Raw genomic sequence first — 18,110 nt, forward strand, 5'->3', positions numbered from 1 at the left:
TGATGAATGATGGATGCTGCTGACTTAAATAACTTATTTATTATATAATGCGCCAAGCCCGACGTCAACCACATGCTGCCAGTCGCAAATAACTCCGCAGCGCGGATATGATATTGACCATATATCACCAGCCGCGATTTATGTCTTAAATATGGTATGTGATAGTCAATGAAGCAATGAAGATATCAACCTCTAAGTCACGTTAACTCCTTGCTAACCAATCGACCCAAAATCAACCACCGCAGCCACCAAAACGGCGCTCCGCACCCTCTTCCTCCGCAACGAAGAGAACGCGTCAGTCCAAACTTGCCAAAGAGAACGATATCACCGGTGATGAAGAGGCGGAAATTAAAGAAGCGTTTCATCTCTTCTCTACCAAAAGCGACGAGTATCCCGCTGAGAAAGAAGGCGTAATTAAAACCCAAGATGTCCGTCGCGCACTGATGTATGTTTGCAATATACCCCATGCCCCCTCCCGCCCCCGGGGGCCCCAGAGCCGTTAATCAACCGAAATGGGCTCCGTATACTCCCCTCCTTCTTGATTCCTGTCCAACTCACCACACACACTCAGAGCCCTCGGCCTCCCACCCACAGATCAAAAAGAGCTAGCCTCCATCCTCTCCGCCGTCGACCCCACCTCCACCGGCCTAGTGACCTACGAACCATTCCTCTCCGTCTGTGCCCTGAAACTGCACTCGCGCAGCGACGACGCCATCGCTGCCGAAGTCGAGCATGCGTATAGACTGTTCACACGCGGGACTGCGGGACCCATATCCGTGGCGCATTTGAGAAGGGTGGCGAGGGATTTGAAGGAGGATGTCAGTGAGGACTTGTTAAGGGATATGGTAAGGGAGGCGAATGGTGGGGATGGGCTGCATGCTGGTGTCTCGCTAGAGCAGTTTAGGGAGGTTATGGTGAGGGCGGGGGTGTTTTGAGGGCGGGAAGGGGAGGTGAGGCGTTGAATTGCGGTTGGGGTCTTCTTGTCCTTTGGTAATTCCTACGGTTGAAGGGTTTAATTCTCGAGATGTTCCCGGCGAAGGCGTTCAGGATGATATCGGTAACATATTTTATTTGAAGCAAGAGACATCCGTAGATAGCATAATTAATGGTATATGAATTAACTACTAAGGGTATACAAAGACACTGTTTATACAGCACATACTCCGCTCACGTTCTGAAAAAAACCAACGTAGGTGGTAGTGGCCATGTATCGTAAAAGGAGACACCGACTGGCCTATATCCAGCAAGTGTCCGTGTAAGATGGTCGCATCCATGCGCCCCGGCCAACCGGACTAAAAAAAAAGGGAAAAAGACAACAAGAATCAAGACGCCAAACCAATGCCTATAAGCGAATGAATACGGCGTCGGACCTCTATTCCATCGCACGTTGTTAACACCTGTAAAAAAGGGAAACAATGGTAAGGAATTCTACCGGAACCTCTTGAATAAAATACAACCCGTAGAAATCGTAAATCGATCCAACCGCTGGAGCCTATAAGCCTCAAGTAGTTAATGGCAGATTTAGAACTCCGAGTAATAGACTAGCATATGTAAACGGGACGTGTTCTCATGACTAGTTATCATGCCTTGACCATCGAAGGGCCAGGGTTCACATTGGAACAGGTCTCCTGGGTGTTTTCGAATGGTGTCACGGCCGTCTTCATTGCTGGGGCAGGCTGGATTTTATCTGTCCCAGGAGAGCCGTTTTCACAGGAGAATGACGATGCGGTAGATGTATCAGAGACGTCAGAATTCGGCGAATAATGGCCAGCCACAGAGCCAGTCGATGTTCCTGATGAGTCTGGTCGATTTTCCATCTTATCTAACTTATCCGCAACAACGTTTCGGGAGCGTAGGGTACCACCAAACCCTGAATCTGCTCCTTGAGAATTGAACGAAATTTCCTGCAAGGGAATGTCTTCCTGCCCAGGTCGTTTCTCATCCATAGACTCGGTCGCTATCTCACGATGTTCATCGATACACTCGTAAAACAACATAAATACACCCCCCTGAGAAAGCACATTGCTCTCACTGACTACACTGACATCTGCGTCACTGAGCCTGAACCAGCGTTCCGTGGCCTCCTTCTCCCCATCCGCATCTACAACAGCCTGGGGAACAGTAGCCGGGAACGACTCGACAGAATACTTTCTATAACAAATGTAATGCCCATTCTCGTGTCGCCCGTAATGAGTTATCACTGCCCGCAGCTCGTAGCCCCTGTGAGGAATGTCTGGGTTGGTTCCAGGGCGAGAGAGCATGGACTCTGAAGGTTTCATGCACCAGGACTCTATGACCTCGCCGTGTTCCCCCGCCGATTTCGACCCCAAACACCATTCACCCAGATCCAAAATCTTTGGGAACCTTACATCAGCATAGTTTTTCCGGAGCATGCCGGTCGTTTCGTTGAATACACTCCGGTTCACGTGGATAACAAGAGACTTGGGTGCTCTTGCAATGACTGCTTGTCTTGATTTTGTAGACGAAACACGATTCCGGGCGGGAATATGGCACTTCTCAGATAAAGTCTTTTCAGAGAAGTCTTCATTCTCAAGCGCTTCCTGGACGACTTTTAATCTCGTTTCAGCAGAACTTCGTAAAGCATCCGCCAGCCGAGGAATGCTGGCTCCTTCATCAAGCTCCGCATCTGAATCAATCTGTTTCAAGAGCTGCTCCAGCTGACGTTGGGTTCGTAGAAGTGTACATTTAGCACATTCAACACCATCAATAGCTTCCAAATGTGTATATTCGTCCAAGCAATCTCGAATATCATACTCCCAGTTGGGGCCTAGCGACACCGTGAGGCAGTTAAAAGGAATAATTGAAAGTCCCTCTGTCCATCCACATCGCATACATCCAACGCGTTGAGCGAGGAGGCCCTCGAGTGGGTTGCGGAAAGTGCACGTGTACTCTCCGTACCCAGGAGCCTTGAGTTCGTCGTTGACCTGCCTCCTTTCATAGGCTGGAAAAGGGCCAACCTTATGGCTATTCCGTTCCGTATCAACAAACCTGAGGCCAGCGTCGCTTGTTAGGCCCTTAGAAGCTCGGCGAATTTCTTTATCCACTTGATCAATCACTTTAGAAAAATATTCTTGCGCATCTTGCTGTTGCCAACTGCTCATCGACTTCAATTCCGGAGGCGTCCATAGTTTTCGGCCTCCGTATGAGGGGTTATTCAGTTTGTCAATGATGTCCTTTAGAGCGGTATGAGTGCAAAAGGGGTCGCGATCGCCTAACTCGCGGAGATTTCCTTCCAAAAATTTATCTAAAGCACGAAGCGATGCAAATCCCTGAATGATGCTATTTTGATAACAGGAGTTATCCCAATTGCCAAGTCCGGGGGGGCAAGGTTCCTTCAGCCCCAAAAAGGCCTGTCCTATTCCCGAGAGACTCCTTCCCCGAGGTAGGGATGTGAGAAGTGAATTCGCATCCAAGCCTAGGATCCTCTGCATTGCGGCGCTTTTTGCGGCGTGTCTAGTTCTCCGTGTCCAAGAGGGGGGTGCGTCCAACTCAGAATCCGGTCTAGAAGCAAATTCCTTATCTAAAGCTAATATAATGCGTGAGGGAGTAAGGAAGACGATGAGGTTCCAGGAGGTTTGCAGGAGCGTTGAAATAATGAGATCGAGGTATTTGAAGATGCAGTAGCCCAAGAGCACTAATACTGCAAAGTACGCTATAGTCGATCGGTCAGGTATCCATTCGCCGAATCGGTCATCGCGAGAGTTATCTTTCCGCAGTGTAGTATAAAGGTGGTGGAGACGACGGTGGGAGGAGAAATCCGAAGGGCCGGGCATATTTCATGAGCGAGGCAAGAGGAAGGCACCAGATGCTGTCGAAAAGGAGGCATCGGGCTGTCACAGTGGTTGACCAGAGAAGTCACTAGCTATCCGCATGTTCGGGGCTTGTAGATATGTAGTGTCAGCAGTGAAGCATGGATAGTAAATGACACAGTGAAATTCTGGCATGTGGGGGAGGTCGAGCACTGAGATGAGCTTGATGTTGATGCTGAAGTTGTTGGCGAGAGAGTTGAAGCTAGGAATGACGGGGAAAGTTCCAAATATTAGCCAGAGCGAGGTGGGCGAGATGCCGCTAACCTAATTTGGGACTAGGACCTGCACAAGTGGTCGCTATGCCCCGCTGGGGATTTTATGCACGTTCGTCCAACGCAACAATCCCGCAACCCCTCTAGTGATAAATATGTCATTCAACATAACAAACCCACCACAATCATGGCAAAAACTCCGAAACTGAAGGCAAAGATTACCTGTTAGTATTCCCCAAGACAACTTGTATATGGCTACATACCAGCTAACAAAATCCCCTCTTCTTAAAGCAAAATCCCTTCGCTCAAGGGCTGTAAAGCGAGCCGTTTCTCCAACCGATGAATCGCTATTGAAATCTCTTCCCAGAGCGGAGCCAATCCCGACATTCAAGCCACATGTCCTATCCGCGCAGCATAATGCCGGTATTACAAAGAAGTCCAAATCCAAGCAGCTGACTCGTGCCCAGCGGAGGCGGCAAGAGAAGGGAATGGAACGTGCAGAATTCGTCATGGATAAAACTGAAAAGAAAATAGCCAAAAGTCTTGGTAAAGGGAGGGTTGTGAAAGAGCGAAGGGTGAGGATATTATTTTTTCCTTTCTTTGCTTTTGCCAGTGATATCTTTTTTTGCTGGACTTTTTTTACTTTCCCTTTCGTTTATATGGATAATAAAGCTAATAGAGAAATAGGCGACGTGGGAGGAGATGAATCGTAAGGCCCTTGCTGCACTTGGCAAGCTGGTCTCAGGGGGTGGGGATGAGGACAACGCTGAGGTTATGGACGAAGATGGTGCATCAAAAGGGACATCTACACATAAAGCGATTTCTAAGCCTTTACAACAGGCAGCGCCTGCCCAAAAGTTTGAATTCGAAGAAGATGGAGAAATCACCTAAAGAGGGCTGGCTCTATATACTGTGGTATCTGACATCCCGAACGAACGGAACTAAAAGAAGACAGAAGAAAAACTACCGCATTTGCCAGAGGGTTGGGGGATTTTTCTATTTCCTTGGCCTTAATTGGTTGATCATTCGGTCAATTTCACCCACGGCAAGACCGGATGCTTTCCCTCTGAGCACTTCCAGGCTGTCAACGTCCTTGGCCTTAAGTGCCTCCTCTCCAGCCTTAACCACCATCCCGCACTTCACCCACATCTCGATTCTCTCGCTGACTGGCAGATTGGTGCACTTCGGAATGAAAATTGATGCGAGTTTGGTATTTCCGGCGCTTAGAATTTCATCGTAAAATGGCTGGGGGATTCATGTTAGCATTGACTCCAATATATATAGACTAATGAATGAATGAATATAAAATCATGAGACAAAATAAAAATCAAGAAAAAAGAAGGGAAATAATATTACCTCCCATCCAATCGGAGATTTCTTGGGTTTCGCAAGCTCCTCAAGCTCTCCCCAATCTCGTTTGGCTACCAAAGCCCTCAATCTCACCCACCAAAAAGCCTTCTCCGGTACCTTGAATTCACTTTGTATTTTGTTCGCACGTTTTCCATATCCAGATTTTATTAATCTGTACATAGTTTCGTTTATGCTCAGACCAACAAATTCAGTACTGCCGTCCGCAATATCCTTATCTAGTCCATCTTGAATTTTCAAGAGTTGCGCAGCTTCCGCCAATGATTTCTGATGTGATTGCACGCTCGCATCTTTGGAGTCCACCAACAATCTAGATGCTAATCGTAGCTTGTCTCCAATAGCTTGTGGGTCTGATTGAGCCAGCGCATCTCTCAAAAGTAGGTTTGAACCATCAACTGAACGATCATCCTGATAATACAAATCTTTGAGTAACTCCACATCTTGAGATCGGGCAGATGCCTCCACGAGGGCGGATGCAACAGGGCGAGTATTGATCGTTCGGAAAAATGTTGCCAGGGGAAGTTTCCGTTTAAGCTGCAATAGGACAAAATATATTAGGTCCGTGTCGCCACTTTCTATGGCTTTGTCCAACGCAAGGTTATCTTCTTCCATATTCAAAAGGAGCGGCACCTGCCTTCCTGCTCGTGGCTCGAAATTAAGTAGCTGAGTGGCCAGATGCCCACGACCTTCATCATAGGCAGATTGTGCTATCGTTTCAAACGATATCCCTCGCTTTCCCTGAAGTTTTTCTACAACCATATCGCAAATGGTGTCGTCATCTTCCGCGGAAGTCTTGACCTTTTGGCTAGCCCAGTGGACATAAATTTTATCCGTCGGGAGGCGGAGATATTCGGAAACGCGGATTGCAAGCAGATACTCGTGCCGGTGGGTCAATCGTTCAATCAACTTCTCCGGAGTCAGGCGGAGATATTGTTCGTACGAAATAGGGATACCGATCCGATAGTCGCGTACTGCATTCAGCACTCGCAGACGTTCACACATATCCACAAAGTCGTCACTATTGTAAACATCAATAACCGACTTTCCAAATGATGCTGCCTTTAGGAGCTGTTTTTGCCAATATGTATTAAATTCGTGGCCTGCTGCCTTTACACAGGTGTCGACGGCTTCGAGAAGGTTACCACGGATGTGCTGAATGTTCTCATCAGCTTTCGGGGATTTCTTCTCGAGTAGTCCAACCGAATCAAGGAGAATTGAAGCGGGAGAAGTCGAGCCCAGCCTGAATACTTCTTCCGTAGCATCTATGGGTAGATCAGCGGCCTATATCACTTTCTATAATGTACCTCGACAACATACCGGGGACCTTGTGAATAAATTCACATGCGTCATTGGTGAGCAATCTCACACCGTCAAAATCCGGAATGATATGAACGCGGCCGTCGTAAAAATATCTTGACTGAGGTCAGTTATATAAGCCAGATTGAACAAAATAAATTAGAAGGCCAACCTCGCCGCAGCCCCATTAGGGCCAACCATATGGACTTCGTCCTCCCAAGAGAGGACAACGGAATCATTGCCACACCACACCACGTTGTTTGGAGGTGTTCTGGTCCCGGAATGATATTCGCTAAGTTTGTTTTGGAAGTCGCTGCTTACAACCCAGACTTTGCCATCGTTGGTATACAAGGCGACAAATCGCCCATTGGGAGATACGCTAACATGTTTAAATGGACCGTTCTGTAACATGCGGTCTTCAGCCTCTGTCGCGTCTACAACGTAGATCGTTTGGTCAACTGCAAGGAGGACTTCGACAGAGCGTGAGAGCGTGTAATTGGGTGGAATCAATGACCATGAAGATACGTCGCCTTCGGGAGGAGATGCAAGTAATTTAGGCCGCGGTTCATCATAGCTCGAGACAGCAATGAGCTGATTGTTATTTAAGAGAGCAACGAAACCGTCCGACCAAAAACGGCAGGATTTCACACCATGTTCCTCTGCCACCTAAGGTAAAAAGTTAGACGAAGTCACAAAAGCGCTGGTTAGACACATGCCATACAGTTCCTAGAGAAAATGGCGTAAAGTCCGCATGTAAGCCATAATAACACCGCACGGTGCCATCTTGGGTTACTACAAGTAACCTCTCATCGTCCAACCAACCCAGGCCTCGGATTGATCCATGTTCCCACTAGATCAAATATCAGTATGAAGAGCGGAAACAAATAGAAAAGCTGAGTGCTATCACAAACATTAATCCGACTGATTCGTTTGCCAGAGCAAGAATAAATATCGATAGATGACTTCGCTGTCTCCGCATCTCTGTATCTCTGGAGTTTGCTTTCATCGCGATAAAGAGCTACGCCAGGTATTAGAACAGAACCATCAAATGTAACCAAGTGATTAGGTTTCTAGGCATTAATTCACCTATAGCTCCCCCATATGGAGCTCCAGCGACAATGAAGTTTTCCAACTCAAGCTCCTCGTCAAAGACAGCATCGTACACTCGGACCTTCCTGTAGAATCGGTCTCCCACCCTCTCCCAGTCAGCCAGAGGGTTTGTTGGGGCCATAGGAATTCCAACACCGGCATCAAACGGTGAATTGTATCGTCATTTCATAGGTCCTCTAGCTTTGAACGTCAAAATTGGGCTTAATCATAACATAGCTTGTCATATACAAGCAATACATAGACGCAGCAGAGGTTGATTGGAACATAGCTATCCCGTTTTGGACGATGCCTGGAGGCGCCGTATATTACGTAATTTATGATACCTTAGAATACTCCATTTACAATGGCTGTGGCACGAGATAATAATAGATTACGGTAATAGTAATACAGCCACATGTGACTTCCAACTCCATCCATCTTTCTTTGGATGCGACAACGAGAACGATGACAACAAGCATATGCTGTCACAGCGCCTCTTGATGTTGACAGCTATGATTGTCTGTTTGGAATGTACGCATTGAAGATCAGTCTCCGTATTCAATGGATTATCCTAGCCTTCATGACAGAGTAGAGGACCTGTCCGATATTGAGGTGGTCGTACTTCTCAGTCTTGTTGCGCGAGAGCATTGCATCATCGACACGGAAAGGGAGGTTTTGGATGATTTAGAAAATGAGCTGATTTTGGTATGCAACGGTCCTCTGAAATATATATAATATATATGTTACAAACTAAGTTGACATTCTGTTAGATTGCTGAAAATATCTTTGGCCTTTCCCACGCCACCCTGAATTGCTCGCCTGATACCACTGTGGAGGAGTTCAGTAATGCCATCCTGGCTCACGATGCTGAGAGGCCAGACTATGATAGACTATCGTCATTTACTAGTGGTGAAGGGGGGAGGGTAAGAGTTCCTTTTTCCCCTTTTAGAGCCTGCATGCTCGTTTTTGGCTTGTTACGTAGACGGGTTTCATCACTACCCTACAAAGAATGATATGGCTAATTTTATTGTAGAGCGTTGATCGGCTGCCCTTTGGAGGTGGACGGCTTTCTCTAGACAAATCTAGCTCGCGGGTACGAACAAGCGTCCTCGATGATCGCAAGGTGGTAAATGTTATCGTTGCCAAAAATTTCGATCTGGCACCGGATTATGTCCAACTACTAGCACTCGACGTATGTAAATATTTGGATTATTATCAGAAACGGATACATAGGATACCGGCAACTAAATGAATTGCAAAATTAGCTTATTCGAAATAAACGGATTTATACACGAACCTCTTTCCACAGTGCCCCTGAGACTTTTCTTTTTATTCCACTTGTTGAATCGAAACCACAGGGATTGTCCTCATTGTTGAATCGTCACCTGGTGAGTCCATTTATTCCGAGCTTCTATTCTTTGTGGATCAACCGGATGCTAAACCAAGGGAAAGAATGACCATATTTTTATGTCGTATTACCATGATCCCCAGAATGGATTCATGAATCTCGAAGAAAGCAGCGAGTGGTTTTCAGACGATCAAGGGTCGATATCCTCTGTCATCAGAAAGCCAAACCTGCCTCTGCCCAAGGAGTTCGATGAGCCATATTTAATTCGCGAAGAGGTATGGTGCTTCCTGTTGTATTTTCTTCTAGGTTCCCCCATGCTTGCACTGTGCTAAAGTAAAAATAACTCTAGCACATCAAAACCCTACGGCAACTTAGCGACAATGTGACCTTGTCTGCAGATATGATTAACTACCTTCAAAATATCATTGTCTTTCTCCGGATGAATCGAGGGGTAGCTAGTGGGGTGACTGCTACCTCGACTCGACATTTCCAACTGCTTACCCGGTTAGTCAAGCCTCGTTTCCAGCCATTAAAATATAAACACTGATGTTTATCAGATGCCTTGCGCCCTTACAACGAGTGGATTATGTTTTCCCTTCCTTAGTGGCTCTTGCTGCTAGAAGAGTATATCGTCACCGCATCTACGTAGCCGAACCGGCGAATGATAGAAGTCTGATGTATGGAAGTTCCTTGAAAGCCGTTGACTTGGTACTGGCCGGCGCTTCCCCCGAAATGATCATTGAGGAAGTTTTGGCAGATGTCGAAGCACCTTTATGAATGGCTGCCAGTTAGCCTTTATGGCAATGTCTTATCCAATCATAATAGCCTATACATATTCATAGAAACGAGAGGGAAGCCGAGCCAGGAGCTACAAAAGCGGCAGGAGAAGTTGCAAATACGGGATCACCAAGGCTCTTATCTGGCCCTACCAGCAACTCAAATTAGGCAATTATAACCACAGCTTCAGTAAGTGAGCCCGCTTATTTACCTCAGGATCCTACAGTTCATCCAAAGGTTTATTCTAATTGTTGAGCCGGGGTAATTTTTTCGGGTTTAGAGCTCTACTAGTTTCATTTACTGATACTCATAGGGTCCTAGCTCTATCATACCATCCGAAAGCGAGGCTCTTATGTTTTAAATACCACTGCTTTGATGAGCAATCTAGACTGTTTAACCTATTTCAGTCCCGAAAACTGCACTCACCTATGCCTTGCACACCATAGTTTTTTGAAGAAAGAACCTGCACAAAATTTGTCCGTTTAGATATATTATTATATCTAAGCTACCGTGGCTATTTGATATCCTTCTCCCATCCCCAAGTGCCTGAGGAAGGCTATCTGCTAGAGCGCTTGGGTTTCTTCTTTTCTTCTACAACTTACATGCCCTTCCGTTCCATCTGTGGTTCTTCATAGCAGAAAACTAGTATATATTGTGGCGGTCATCTTTATACAGATGCATGCTCCGCTTGTATGCTGAGGAGTTACTTAACCAGGACATTGATATCAAATTTCCTCCCAGAGGAAGACCCTCAGAGTAATAATGTTTATTATGTTAACAGCTCATGATGAAACAGGCATGAGTGGCCTGTTTTCTCCTCTTAAGCTAGAAAAGAGAATTCATATTCTCAGACTCCTGATTGGGGACTGTTTCTCTTTCAGAAGATCGAAAATGTATAGTGATAGATGGTTATTGTTTCCTGTGAAGACAGTTCCTACTACTTCCAGTGCATTCGTCGCGGGTTGTTGGGGCATAGAACACACACAGCAGGCGCTTCCTATTCCTAACTGCTGGCCCCTTGTTTATTTCTGCGAACATCACATCCCCAACGCACCAGCCAACTACCACGTCGCTATCACTATCTCAATCGACGATACATCTTCAATAAACATACTATAAAACAAGAGCGGGAACACATCATCCATACAACAACGTTATCCTCTACAAAACACATAGCTTAACCAACCATATTCGCTCAAAATGCCTCCCACAGAGCCAGACGATGACTACGATCCATACAGATATCCTATATTCTATGTAAGCCACCATCTGATCATAGAGGCATCACGACTTATGGACAAGAGGTGTACACGCACACATGCTTACCCCTTCTCCCTTTAGCTCCCTGACATTACCCTGGCCGATGACCCGATCCACCTGCCTGCCCCCCTAATTCCCGAATTCCGCCACAAAGACCAGGAATACAAACTCCTCTCTCATCTCTGGCACGTGCAGTTAGGCCACGACCAAGCCCGGCACCACTGGAATATCCAGGCGCTACATGGTTTCTGGCGCACATACGGACCCCGTACGTTTGAGGGCAGGTACTATGGCTGGTCACCGACCTGGATCGTGGACGCACTCTTTTCGCTTCAGAGAGATCTGGAAAAACTGCAGAAGGTGGCGGATAGGATCATGTTGAAAAGGGCACGGATGCGGGCGCAGGCGAGGAAGATCCTTAAAAGGGCGGGTGTACAGGTGGAAGATGAATCGTGGGTGAATGATGAGGAGGTGGAACTTGCTGTGGAGTTGGCGAGGGAAGACGTAGGGGATGAGGGATGTGCGGGGGATGAGGAGGTGATGATCAAAAAGATTCGGAGGGATAGGGAACGGGAGAGGGAAAAGGAGAGGGAAAAGGAAAGGGAAAAGGGGGCCGGAAAGGAGAGAAGGCGGTTAGGAGCGCGCGCGGGAGGGAGGAGGAGAAGCAGATCGAGTGCAAGACTTGGTAGTAGCGACAGCGAAGCTACCAATGAGTCTCCTACGCATAAACCGCCGCCAGCGCGGAAACGACCCACCACGCCTCCTGATTCTTCTGCTATTGACGCTTCGGAGAGTGCCAGGAAGGCGGATACGGTTGCGGATCGTCAGCGGGAACAGGGGCCGAGAGGAGATCGAGAACAGAAGAGTGTGCCTCAAGACTTTCTTTCTCGTTTGACTTGTTTCCGTCTCGGAAACTCTCTCTCCAAGGAGGAAATGACTGGCACTCCGCCACCGATGGACATGGAGATCCAGGTGTCTGAATATGAGGTTTCTTCTGGATTGGATTCAGAACCTGAACAATTGAGAGAACACATGCTGCATGACGGTGATGGTGCAGGATTAGCTTGCCCCAACAACGACGAGTTCATGTATCCTGGCGAGGGTAGTTTTAGGCTTACTTCTCCAACACCGGAAAGTAAGGAGTGAGCCGGGTGGAAACCTGTTACAGGAGCGCTTATTGCTATTTGACCCCTATTGTTTTTCTTTCCTCCGGCTTTCACAAAACCGACCCGATTCTTATCGCTTCTATCTTAATGCGCACCATACCTGGCTTATTTCCCTTAAAGCGATAGATTGTATTGAAATATTGATTTTTAACAACCAAGAATGGGATGGCAGTGGGGAAATATATGCAGAAAACATCCGTTAAGATATCCACCCGTAGACAAAGGTGGAAGCAAAAGCAAAAGCAAACGCAAAATGAAATGAAAATGGGGATATATGCAGTCTAAACACTCACCGCTCACATAATGCATGGACGTCGTCGTCCATATATATCATTCCATCAGCAACAAACGTAACGAAGTAACGTCATATCCCATTCCTCACTCCCTCATCGCGCTCTCGCGTCGCCGTTCGCATCCGTATAAACATTTCCATCGGCTCATACCCTCCAGCATCACCACCACCACCTACAAGTCCATCCTCCCCCCTCACAACCGTGACCTTCTTCCACTCATTCAAAATAGCCTCAATCTCCACCCTCTCATCCTCTACGATAGCATCCATCTTAATGTCATTCCGATCATACCCAAACGGATCCTCCAGCTGCGATCCAATCCCCTCAATCCCATACAGCGTAAAAATAACCAGCGAGACGATCGGCACAGCCCACCAGCCCATCTCATCCACCATGGCAAACGGCAGCACGGCACCAAAGAGCGCCAGCACCTGTTTCTGATGGATGAGGTGCGCGATGGGGATCGGCGTTAGCTTGATGGTCTCCATGCGCCCGTACGCGTCCGTCAGGGCGTTGAGCTGGGCTTGCAGGTTGCTAGCGCCCGGCGCTGAGAACCAGCCGCGCTCCAAGCCACGCTTTATGAAGCCGTCGACGAAAAAGGTTAGTTGGAGGGGTAGACCCAGGCCTTCGTCTTCGTGGGCTTGCATGCCCATGGGCAAGAGGCTGTCGTATTCGGGGTTAAACACTCGCACGCCATCCTCACTATCGTCGCCGTTGTCGCCATCGGCAACGCCGACCCCGTCCCCGTCCCCGTCCCCGCCCGCGCGGGTACGATTGACATTACCATTCCTATCCGGGTGTCGCAGTATCATACTACTCTCCACAGCATGGCTGAGGCTCGCGCTCCCGCCGCCACCATCAGTCGCACCACCCATTTTAGGATTCGGCGCCCAGGCCGCGCCCCATTCGGCGCGTAGGTAATTCTTCACAGCGAATGGAATCGCCATGAGGACTCGGATGGTACGTTCAACATCATTTTTCTCAGCGAGGGTAAGAGGTCCCGCTTGGCTGTTGTAGGCGTGCGTGAGGATTGAGCGGGTCAGGTTGCGGACGGAAGTGTTTATGGCGGAGAGGTTGTTGCGGCCGTCCCAGAAGCGGTTGTAGGAGGTTTGGTTGCGGAAGACGAGGATGAGACCGACGACTATGGAGAGGGAGGGGATCTTAAAGAGTTTTCTATTAGCTTTCACATCTTTCGGCCCGTGGGGAAGGTTTTGAGGTGGAATTTTAGGCTTACGATTGTCGCGGGTAGGCCAAGACGAGTGTAAACGTATTTATCCAGATAGACGACTAAGGCGGTGAAGAGCGCGTGTAGGATGACGGGGATGAGGATCGCGCCGTGTACGGCGCCTTTTATAAAGCGGAGGACCAGAGGCCATCTGTTAAACCAGTCTCAATCTCAGTAAATTTTCAGTTAAATAGTAATTTTCACGAAGCGCGACGCGTTTCTCGAAGTCGGAGTAGTTTTATAAACACTCCTCCTCATTTCACAATTGACCAAAGCCCGCCCGGAGGATGGTCTGTATACTATTCTCCTACATATACGCTATACATGTAGACATCGCAAAACATGGAGTAAAAAATGATATCATACCTCCGTGGCTTCGAACGGCGTGACTTTCGAAACGGAAACGTCCCTCTTCGCAGGTGATGGCGCATTCTGCCACCACCGTTGCCATTTTTAACAGGGCTTTGCGGTGGTGGCGGCTCAGTAAAACGCATACTGCGTAGTCAGGGGGGATATGACCTGAGGAAAGGAGGACAAAGAGAAAAGATAGAAATTGGGTGGCGGGTCGCGTGCGTTTTTCTTTTTTTCTATTTTGCCGTTGGTGGTATTGGGTTGCTTCCAAGCTTCAGGGGGGTTCTTGGGTGGGATTTTAAAGTTACGGGTAAGATTTTAAGCTTAATAAGGGGTCATATTTGGTTCCAGGTGGGCCTGCGGGAGCTTATCTTATCGGTGCAGGTGGTGTGATGGCGAGAGGGATATGTACTCTGTAATGAGCGAATGCAAATTATTAGCAAAAAGTAAGCTGAGAAAAGTTGGAATTTACATTGGGCAGGGCAAGAAGGAAGGATGAGATGTATTTTTCCGCCGTTGTTTTAGAACCAACGAGGGGGTTTTAAAGCCTGGCAAGTATGATGCGGGGAAGGGAGCATGGGAAGAGGGGATTAAAATATGCACAAGTTTTGTGTAGTTAATGTGTTTCCTCTTCCTTTGCTGTGAAATAGCTAACGTATCGTGTGGGGATTGGCTGTTGGTTAGATATTAACTTCACCGCTATTCACCCTACCAGTATAGGAAATGGTCATTAAACATTAGCAGATTCCTCCCTCCACTAGGTCTAATATGAAAAGAGAAATTGAAACAAGCAAATGGGAAATAAATAAATAAATAAAATAAAAATAAAATAAAAATAAAAATAAAACAGAATAAAGAGAGGGCAATAAATGACCATGTTGCGAAACGAGACACCCACACACAAACCAACAAAAATCCCAAGTCCAATGCAAATTCCAAGAAAACATTGTAGAAGGGAAAGATATAATGAAGGTGCCGGCGCGTGGAGACGAGGTTATATATTTATGTAGCGAAAGTGAAGAAGGAAAAAGGGTGAAAAGGGTGAAAAATGAAGTCCTACACATCAAAAACTTCCCAGTTTGCACACTCCTGTGCTCCCAACAGGTTCCTAATAGTGATGAACAAGAAAAAAAAAAAAGAAAAAAAAATATGAACGGAAAGGAAAGAGCAAACTACGAGGAGAGACATAAAGAAAAGAGCTAAGAAAGGCATATAAAATAGGATCACGCCACCATTGTCAGGCTAGCCTTATCCCAGAGGACTTCTGTGTTGTTGTGTTGATGTTCTCGATGTTTGGGTTTTGAGAAGAGAGGAGGGATGAAGAGCAGAGTACCATGTAGCCAAAGAAGCTATGTTACTTGGGGATGATGGGGTGGATGGAGATGGGAGGGTTGAACCATGCTTTATAAGAGCTAGACCAACCAGATTAATCGTTCATTCAGGTAGGTGATGCGGTGAGAGTTACGAGCGCATAAGAAACGTAAGAAAAAGTTGTTCAATACCTGAACCCAGGCGACTAGCATATAAATGAAGCACGTAAAGCGGAACCAAAGGGGAAATAACATGACGCAAGGTATGAAGGGGGGAGAAATAAAGCAGCAGGAACGCCATCAAAAGCAAACAAAGGAAACCAAACCATCGTAGAATGCTACAACCGGCCAGCACGGCCGTCAAATGCTAAGGGTCCAAAATCATTCCGCGGCGTTAATGGGGTATCTTCGAACACATCATTTCCACCTCCACCACCACCACCACCATCCCCCTGGGGCTGCAGTCCTCGACGACCACCCACAAGCCGTAAGCATTGCGGTATATCGATGTTAGAACTCCGCGATAAAGTCTCACCAATTCCGTTAGTCGCCTGCTCGCTTATTCCATTTGTCATCGCCATGTCAGAATCTCCATTCACGTTTCCGTTCGCGGTTGCGTTTGCGTTCGAGCTCACTCGCCTCGTAGTACCGTTTTCGGCTCGGGGGGTGGCTATAGGGGCCTCGTCAAGGTTCATCATGTCGACTGCACCAGCTAGGCGGTCCTGGTCTGCAGTTGACGGTCTATGCTGGCCATTCGGGGCGGAGGAAGGGGTCCTCTCCCCTGTCGAATTGCGGGCGGCTGGGTTTGTGCTATTGTTATTGTTGTTATCACTGTTGGGATAGTCTTGTGCAGGCTGGTCTCGGGATTTGGGAGGTTCCGGATGGGCCTCGTCTTCAAAAGGGTCGTTCGAATCGTCTACTTCTGCACTGAGATCTGTGTATGCACGACAGTTTGGGCATTGGAACATGGGGTATTCAGGCGAGTGGATGAGGCGGCGTATGCACTTGTAGTGCCAGACGTGGGCACAAGCAGCCATAAAAAGACATTGATATGGACGCTGTATTATTACCACGTTAGTTTGAAGCAACAAATGGCGTTTAGCTCGATGCGGGGAGAGGAGGGGGAACGGACCAACACTGAACCAAGACAGATTGAGCATTCCCTGCTACCCGCATAATCTGCTGCATTTTTCCCCTTCCCCAGGTTATTGATTAGAGCCGCTGTATTTTTACTGTTGGTAACCCGCTTGTTAGTATGAAATTACCCCACATCCCGAAAAATTACCAGTGCCAATTGCATGGACTAGGAGCAGAAAATACAAATAAATAAACGTACTTAAACTCATTTGCCTGTTTCTGCCATGACCGATTGCATTCGATCCGCATCCGTACGCATCTAAAGATCATTTCCTCCCCGCCCCTAAAGTCAATTCCTAGCTGCAGAATATCGCCATCTCTAATGGCATACAGCCTGGACGCCATGTTGGGTTGGCTCAGCCGCATGTGGTTCAGGAAAGTCCCTGACGAGCTCCCTACATCTCGAATATGCCATTGTCCATTAACGAAGGAAAACTCGCAGTGTCTCCTGCTCACAACTTTGGATTTAAAGCCAACGGGTGCATCGGATGGTTCCGTCGGATTGTGAACGGGAATGCCATCCCGCTCTGAATACCGGCCCACTCGAATCACGGAGGAATCATCTGGCAATGTCCGGGAGGTGGTTGTGAAAGGTAATGATGGCCTTGAATTCTGATGGGGGTCCTGATAGGCATAGAAACGTATCGTAGGCTTTGGGGGATCCGATTTCGAACCGACATCTGGGGAAGGCTGGGGAGTAGTGTCTGCCCGTCTACTGGGAGACCCCATATTCCCTGGCGAGGTGTTCTGAGCTGTATCAGCCGAGCTTTTAGGACGGGTCTCACTGAGATTATTCCGAGCACTCGAAGGCGTTGGTGACGAGTGCTGCGACAGGTCCTGGTTGGCTCCGAGCAGATCTATGCGTGGCATATTCCGATGTCGTACCATGCCGGATACTAGCTGCGGCTCTGACGACTCCGGGTCGTTGGACGGGGTAGAATGTGAAGAAGCAGATGAAGAGGGAGCGTGGGAGTGAAGGTCTGAGCTGGACGAGCTCTCACTTTGTGCGGAAGGGGTCGTAGAGAGCCTTGAAGCATCAGTCTCGGGACATGGGTGGCGGATAAGTGCTGATTCGGTGGGAGAAGCTGTAGTAGTAGTGGTCGTAGTAGCTAGACGGTTAGTAGTTGTAGAAATAGCAGTAGCAGTGTCAGTAGTCGGTGCAGCGTCTGCAGTAGACGAGGCTGAGGGAGCAGCAGAGTGCGATGACAAGCCAACAGCCCGGGTCAGGCTATTTCGATATGAACGGTGGCCGCTGGAATGAGCGTACGCCCTGAGGTTGCTCAAGCGGCGTAGACGACTGGGGCGCGAGGACGAGGACTCGGAGGGGACCGTGGTAGTAGTGGCGGAGGGAGAGGACATAGACATGAACTCGAACTCGAGCAGGCTGCAATAGACGATTCCCGCTGCTGTTGTTGCTGTTGCTGGAGTTCAGGCGATGTACATGTACA

General features: G+C 47.9%; 8 protein-coding genes across 9 annotated transcripts; 4 read left to right on the forward strand and 4 right to left on the reverse strand.

Moving 5' to 3' along the window:
• Position 1: 1 nt before the first annotated feature.
• BDCG_05058 (EF-hand superfamily Ca2+-modulated protein) lies at positions 2 to 1,242 on the forward strand. Its single transcript, XM_045420721.1, has 3 exons — positions 2 to 154; positions 246 to 445; positions 572 to 1,242. The coding sequence occupies exons 1-3, from the start codon at positions 152 to 154 to the stop codon at positions 933 to 935; spliced, it is 567 nt and encodes a 188-aa protein (XP_045276766.1). The 5' UTR covers positions 2 to 151; the 3' UTR covers positions 936 to 1,242.
• Positions 990 to 4,248, reverse strand: BDCG_05059 (ubiquitin thiolesterase). The gene has a single exon (XM_045420722.1). It carries the CDS (start codon positions 3,792 to 3,794, stop codon positions 1,581 to 1,583), a length of 2,214 nt encoding a protein of 737 aa, XP_045276767.1. The 5' UTR covers positions 3,795 to 4,248; the 3' UTR covers positions 990 to 1,580.
• Positions 4,099 to 5,666, forward strand: BDCG_05060 (uncharacterized protein). The gene is made up of 3 exons (XM_045420723.1): positions 4,099 to 4,266; positions 4,334 to 4,617; positions 4,730 to 5,666. The coding sequence occupies exons 1-3, from the start codon at positions 4,149 to 4,151 to the stop codon at positions 4,931 to 4,933; spliced, it is 606 nt and encodes a 201-aa protein (XP_045276768.1). The 5' UTR covers positions 4,099 to 4,148; the 3' UTR covers positions 4,934 to 5,666.
• On the reverse strand, positions 4,362 to 8,079 carry BDCG_05061 (vacuolar protein sorting vps16). The gene is made up of 7 exons (XM_045420724.1): positions 7,793 to 8,079; positions 7,618 to 7,724; positions 7,428 to 7,556; positions 6,879 to 7,372; positions 6,728 to 6,822; positions 5,399 to 6,672; positions 4,362 to 5,287 (listed from the first exon to the last, which is right to left on the reverse strand). Exons 1-7 carry the CDS (start codon positions 7,935 to 7,937, stop codon positions 5,039 to 5,041), a joined length of 2,493 nt encoding a protein of 830 aa, XP_045276769.1. The 5' UTR covers positions 7,938 to 8,079; the 3' UTR covers positions 4,362 to 5,038.
• A 277-nt stretch (positions 8,080 to 8,356) lies between these two features.
• Positions 8,357 to 9,920, forward strand: BDCG_05062 (uncharacterized protein; the record flags this gene model as incomplete). Its single annotated transcript, XM_045420725.1, has 7 exons — positions 8,357 to 8,500; positions 8,566 to 8,718; positions 8,829 to 8,987; positions 9,061 to 9,183; positions 9,248 to 9,418; positions 9,493 to 9,647; positions 9,701 to 9,920. The coding sequence occupies 7 exons, from the start codon at positions 8,357 to 8,359 to the stop codon at positions 9,918 to 9,920; spliced, it is 1,125 nt and encodes a 374-aa protein (XP_045276770.1).
• Positions 9,921 to 10,764: 844 nt separating this feature from the next.
• On the reverse strand, positions 10,765 to 15,051 carry BDCG_05064. Of its 2 annotated transcripts, XM_045420728.1 has the most exons (4): positions 14,231 to 14,522; positions 13,874 to 14,015; positions 11,247 to 13,799; positions 10,765 to 11,166 (listed from the first exon to the last, which is right to left on the reverse strand). In XM_045420728.1, the coding sequence occupies exons 1-3, from the start codon at positions 14,356 to 14,358 to the stop codon at positions 12,711 to 12,713; spliced, it is 1,359 nt and encodes a 452-aa protein (XP_045281110.1). In that variant the 5' UTR covers positions 14,359 to 14,522; the 3' UTR covers positions 10,765 to 11,166; positions 11,247 to 12,710. The 2 variants fall into 2 exon arrangements, with proteins under 2 accessions (XP_045281110.1, XP_045281109.1); XM_045420727.1 differs by having other exon boundaries at positions 11,156 to 13,799; positions 14,231 to 15,051.
• On the forward strand, positions 11,121 to 12,326 carry BDCG_05063 (uncharacterized protein; the record flags this gene model as incomplete). The annotated part of the gene is made up of 2 exons (XM_045420726.1): positions 11,121 to 11,177; positions 11,262 to 12,326. 2 exons carry the CDS (start codon positions 11,121 to 11,123, stop codon positions 12,324 to 12,326), a joined length of 1,122 nt encoding a protein of 373 aa, XP_045276771.1.
• Positions 15,052 to 15,863: 812 nt separating the features above from the next.
• Positions 15,864 to 18,027, reverse strand: BDCG_05065 (FHA domain-containing protein; the record flags this gene model as incomplete). The annotated part of the gene is made up of 3 exons (XM_045420729.1): positions 15,864 to 16,583; positions 16,658 to 16,757; positions 16,862 to 18,027. The coding sequence occupies 3 exons, from the start codon at positions 18,025 to 18,027 to the stop codon at positions 15,864 to 15,866; spliced, it is 1,986 nt and encodes a 661-aa protein (XP_045276772.1).
• Positions 18,028 to 18,110: the final 83 nt, after the last annotated feature.

The sequence above is a fragment of the Blastomyces dermatitidis genome (genome assembly GCF_000003525.1).
Source record: "Blastomyces dermatitidis ER-3 genomic scaffold supercont1.5, whole genome shotgun sequence".
Taxonomy (NCBI): Eukaryota; Fungi; Ascomycota; class Eurotiomycetes; order Onygenales; family Ajellomycetaceae; genus Blastomyces; species Blastomyces dermatitidis.

Bases quoted from the DNA above. Each gene is read 5' to 3' on its own strand.
- BDCG_05064 (XM_045420728.1), bottom strand. From the start codon at position 14,358: ATGCGTTTTACTGAGCCGCCACCACCGCAAAGCCCTGTTAAAAATGGC. The intron at 14,016-14,230 runs GTATGATATCAT...CTGGTTTAACAG, and splicing joins CGCCGTTCGAAGCCACGGAG to ATGGCCTCTGGTCCTCCGCT. The intron at 13,800-13,873 runs GTAAGCCTAAAA...AAACTCTTTAAG, and splicing joins TTGGCCTACCCGCGACAATC to ATCCCCTCCCTCTCCATAGT.
- BDCG_05059 (XM_045420722.1), bottom strand. From the start codon at position 3,794: ATGCCCGGCCCTTCGGATTTCTCCTCCCACCGTCGTCTCCACCACCTT.
- BDCG_05058 (XM_045420721.1), top strand. The intron at 446-571 runs GTATGTTTGCAA...ACACACACTCAG, and splicing joins GATGTCCGTCGCGCACTGAT to AGCCCTCGGCCTCCCACCCA.
- BDCG_05061 (XM_045420724.1), bottom strand. From the start codon at position 7,937: ATGGCCCCAACAAACCCTCTGGCTGACTGGGAGAGGGTGGGAGACCGA. The intron at 6,673-6,727 runs GTATGTTGTCGA...ATCTACCCATAG, and splicing joins ATTTATTCACAAGGTCCCCG to ATGCTACGGAAGAAGTATTC. The intron at 5,288-5,398 runs GTAATATTATTT...TGAATCCCCCAG, and splicing joins AATCTCCGATTGGATGGGAG to CCATTTTACGATGAAATTCT.
- BDCG_05060 (XM_045420723.1), top strand. From the start codon at position 4,149: ATGCACGTTCGTCCAACGCAACAATCCCGCAACCCCTCTAGTGATAAA. The intron at 4,267-4,333 runs GTTAGTATTCCC...CTCTTCTTAAAG, and splicing joins ACTGAAGGCAAAGATTACCT to CAAAATCCCTTCGCTCAAGG. The intron at 4,618-4,729 runs GTGAGGATATTA...ATAGAGAAATAG, and splicing joins GGGTTGTGAAAGAGCGAAGG to GCGACGTGGGAGGAGATGAA.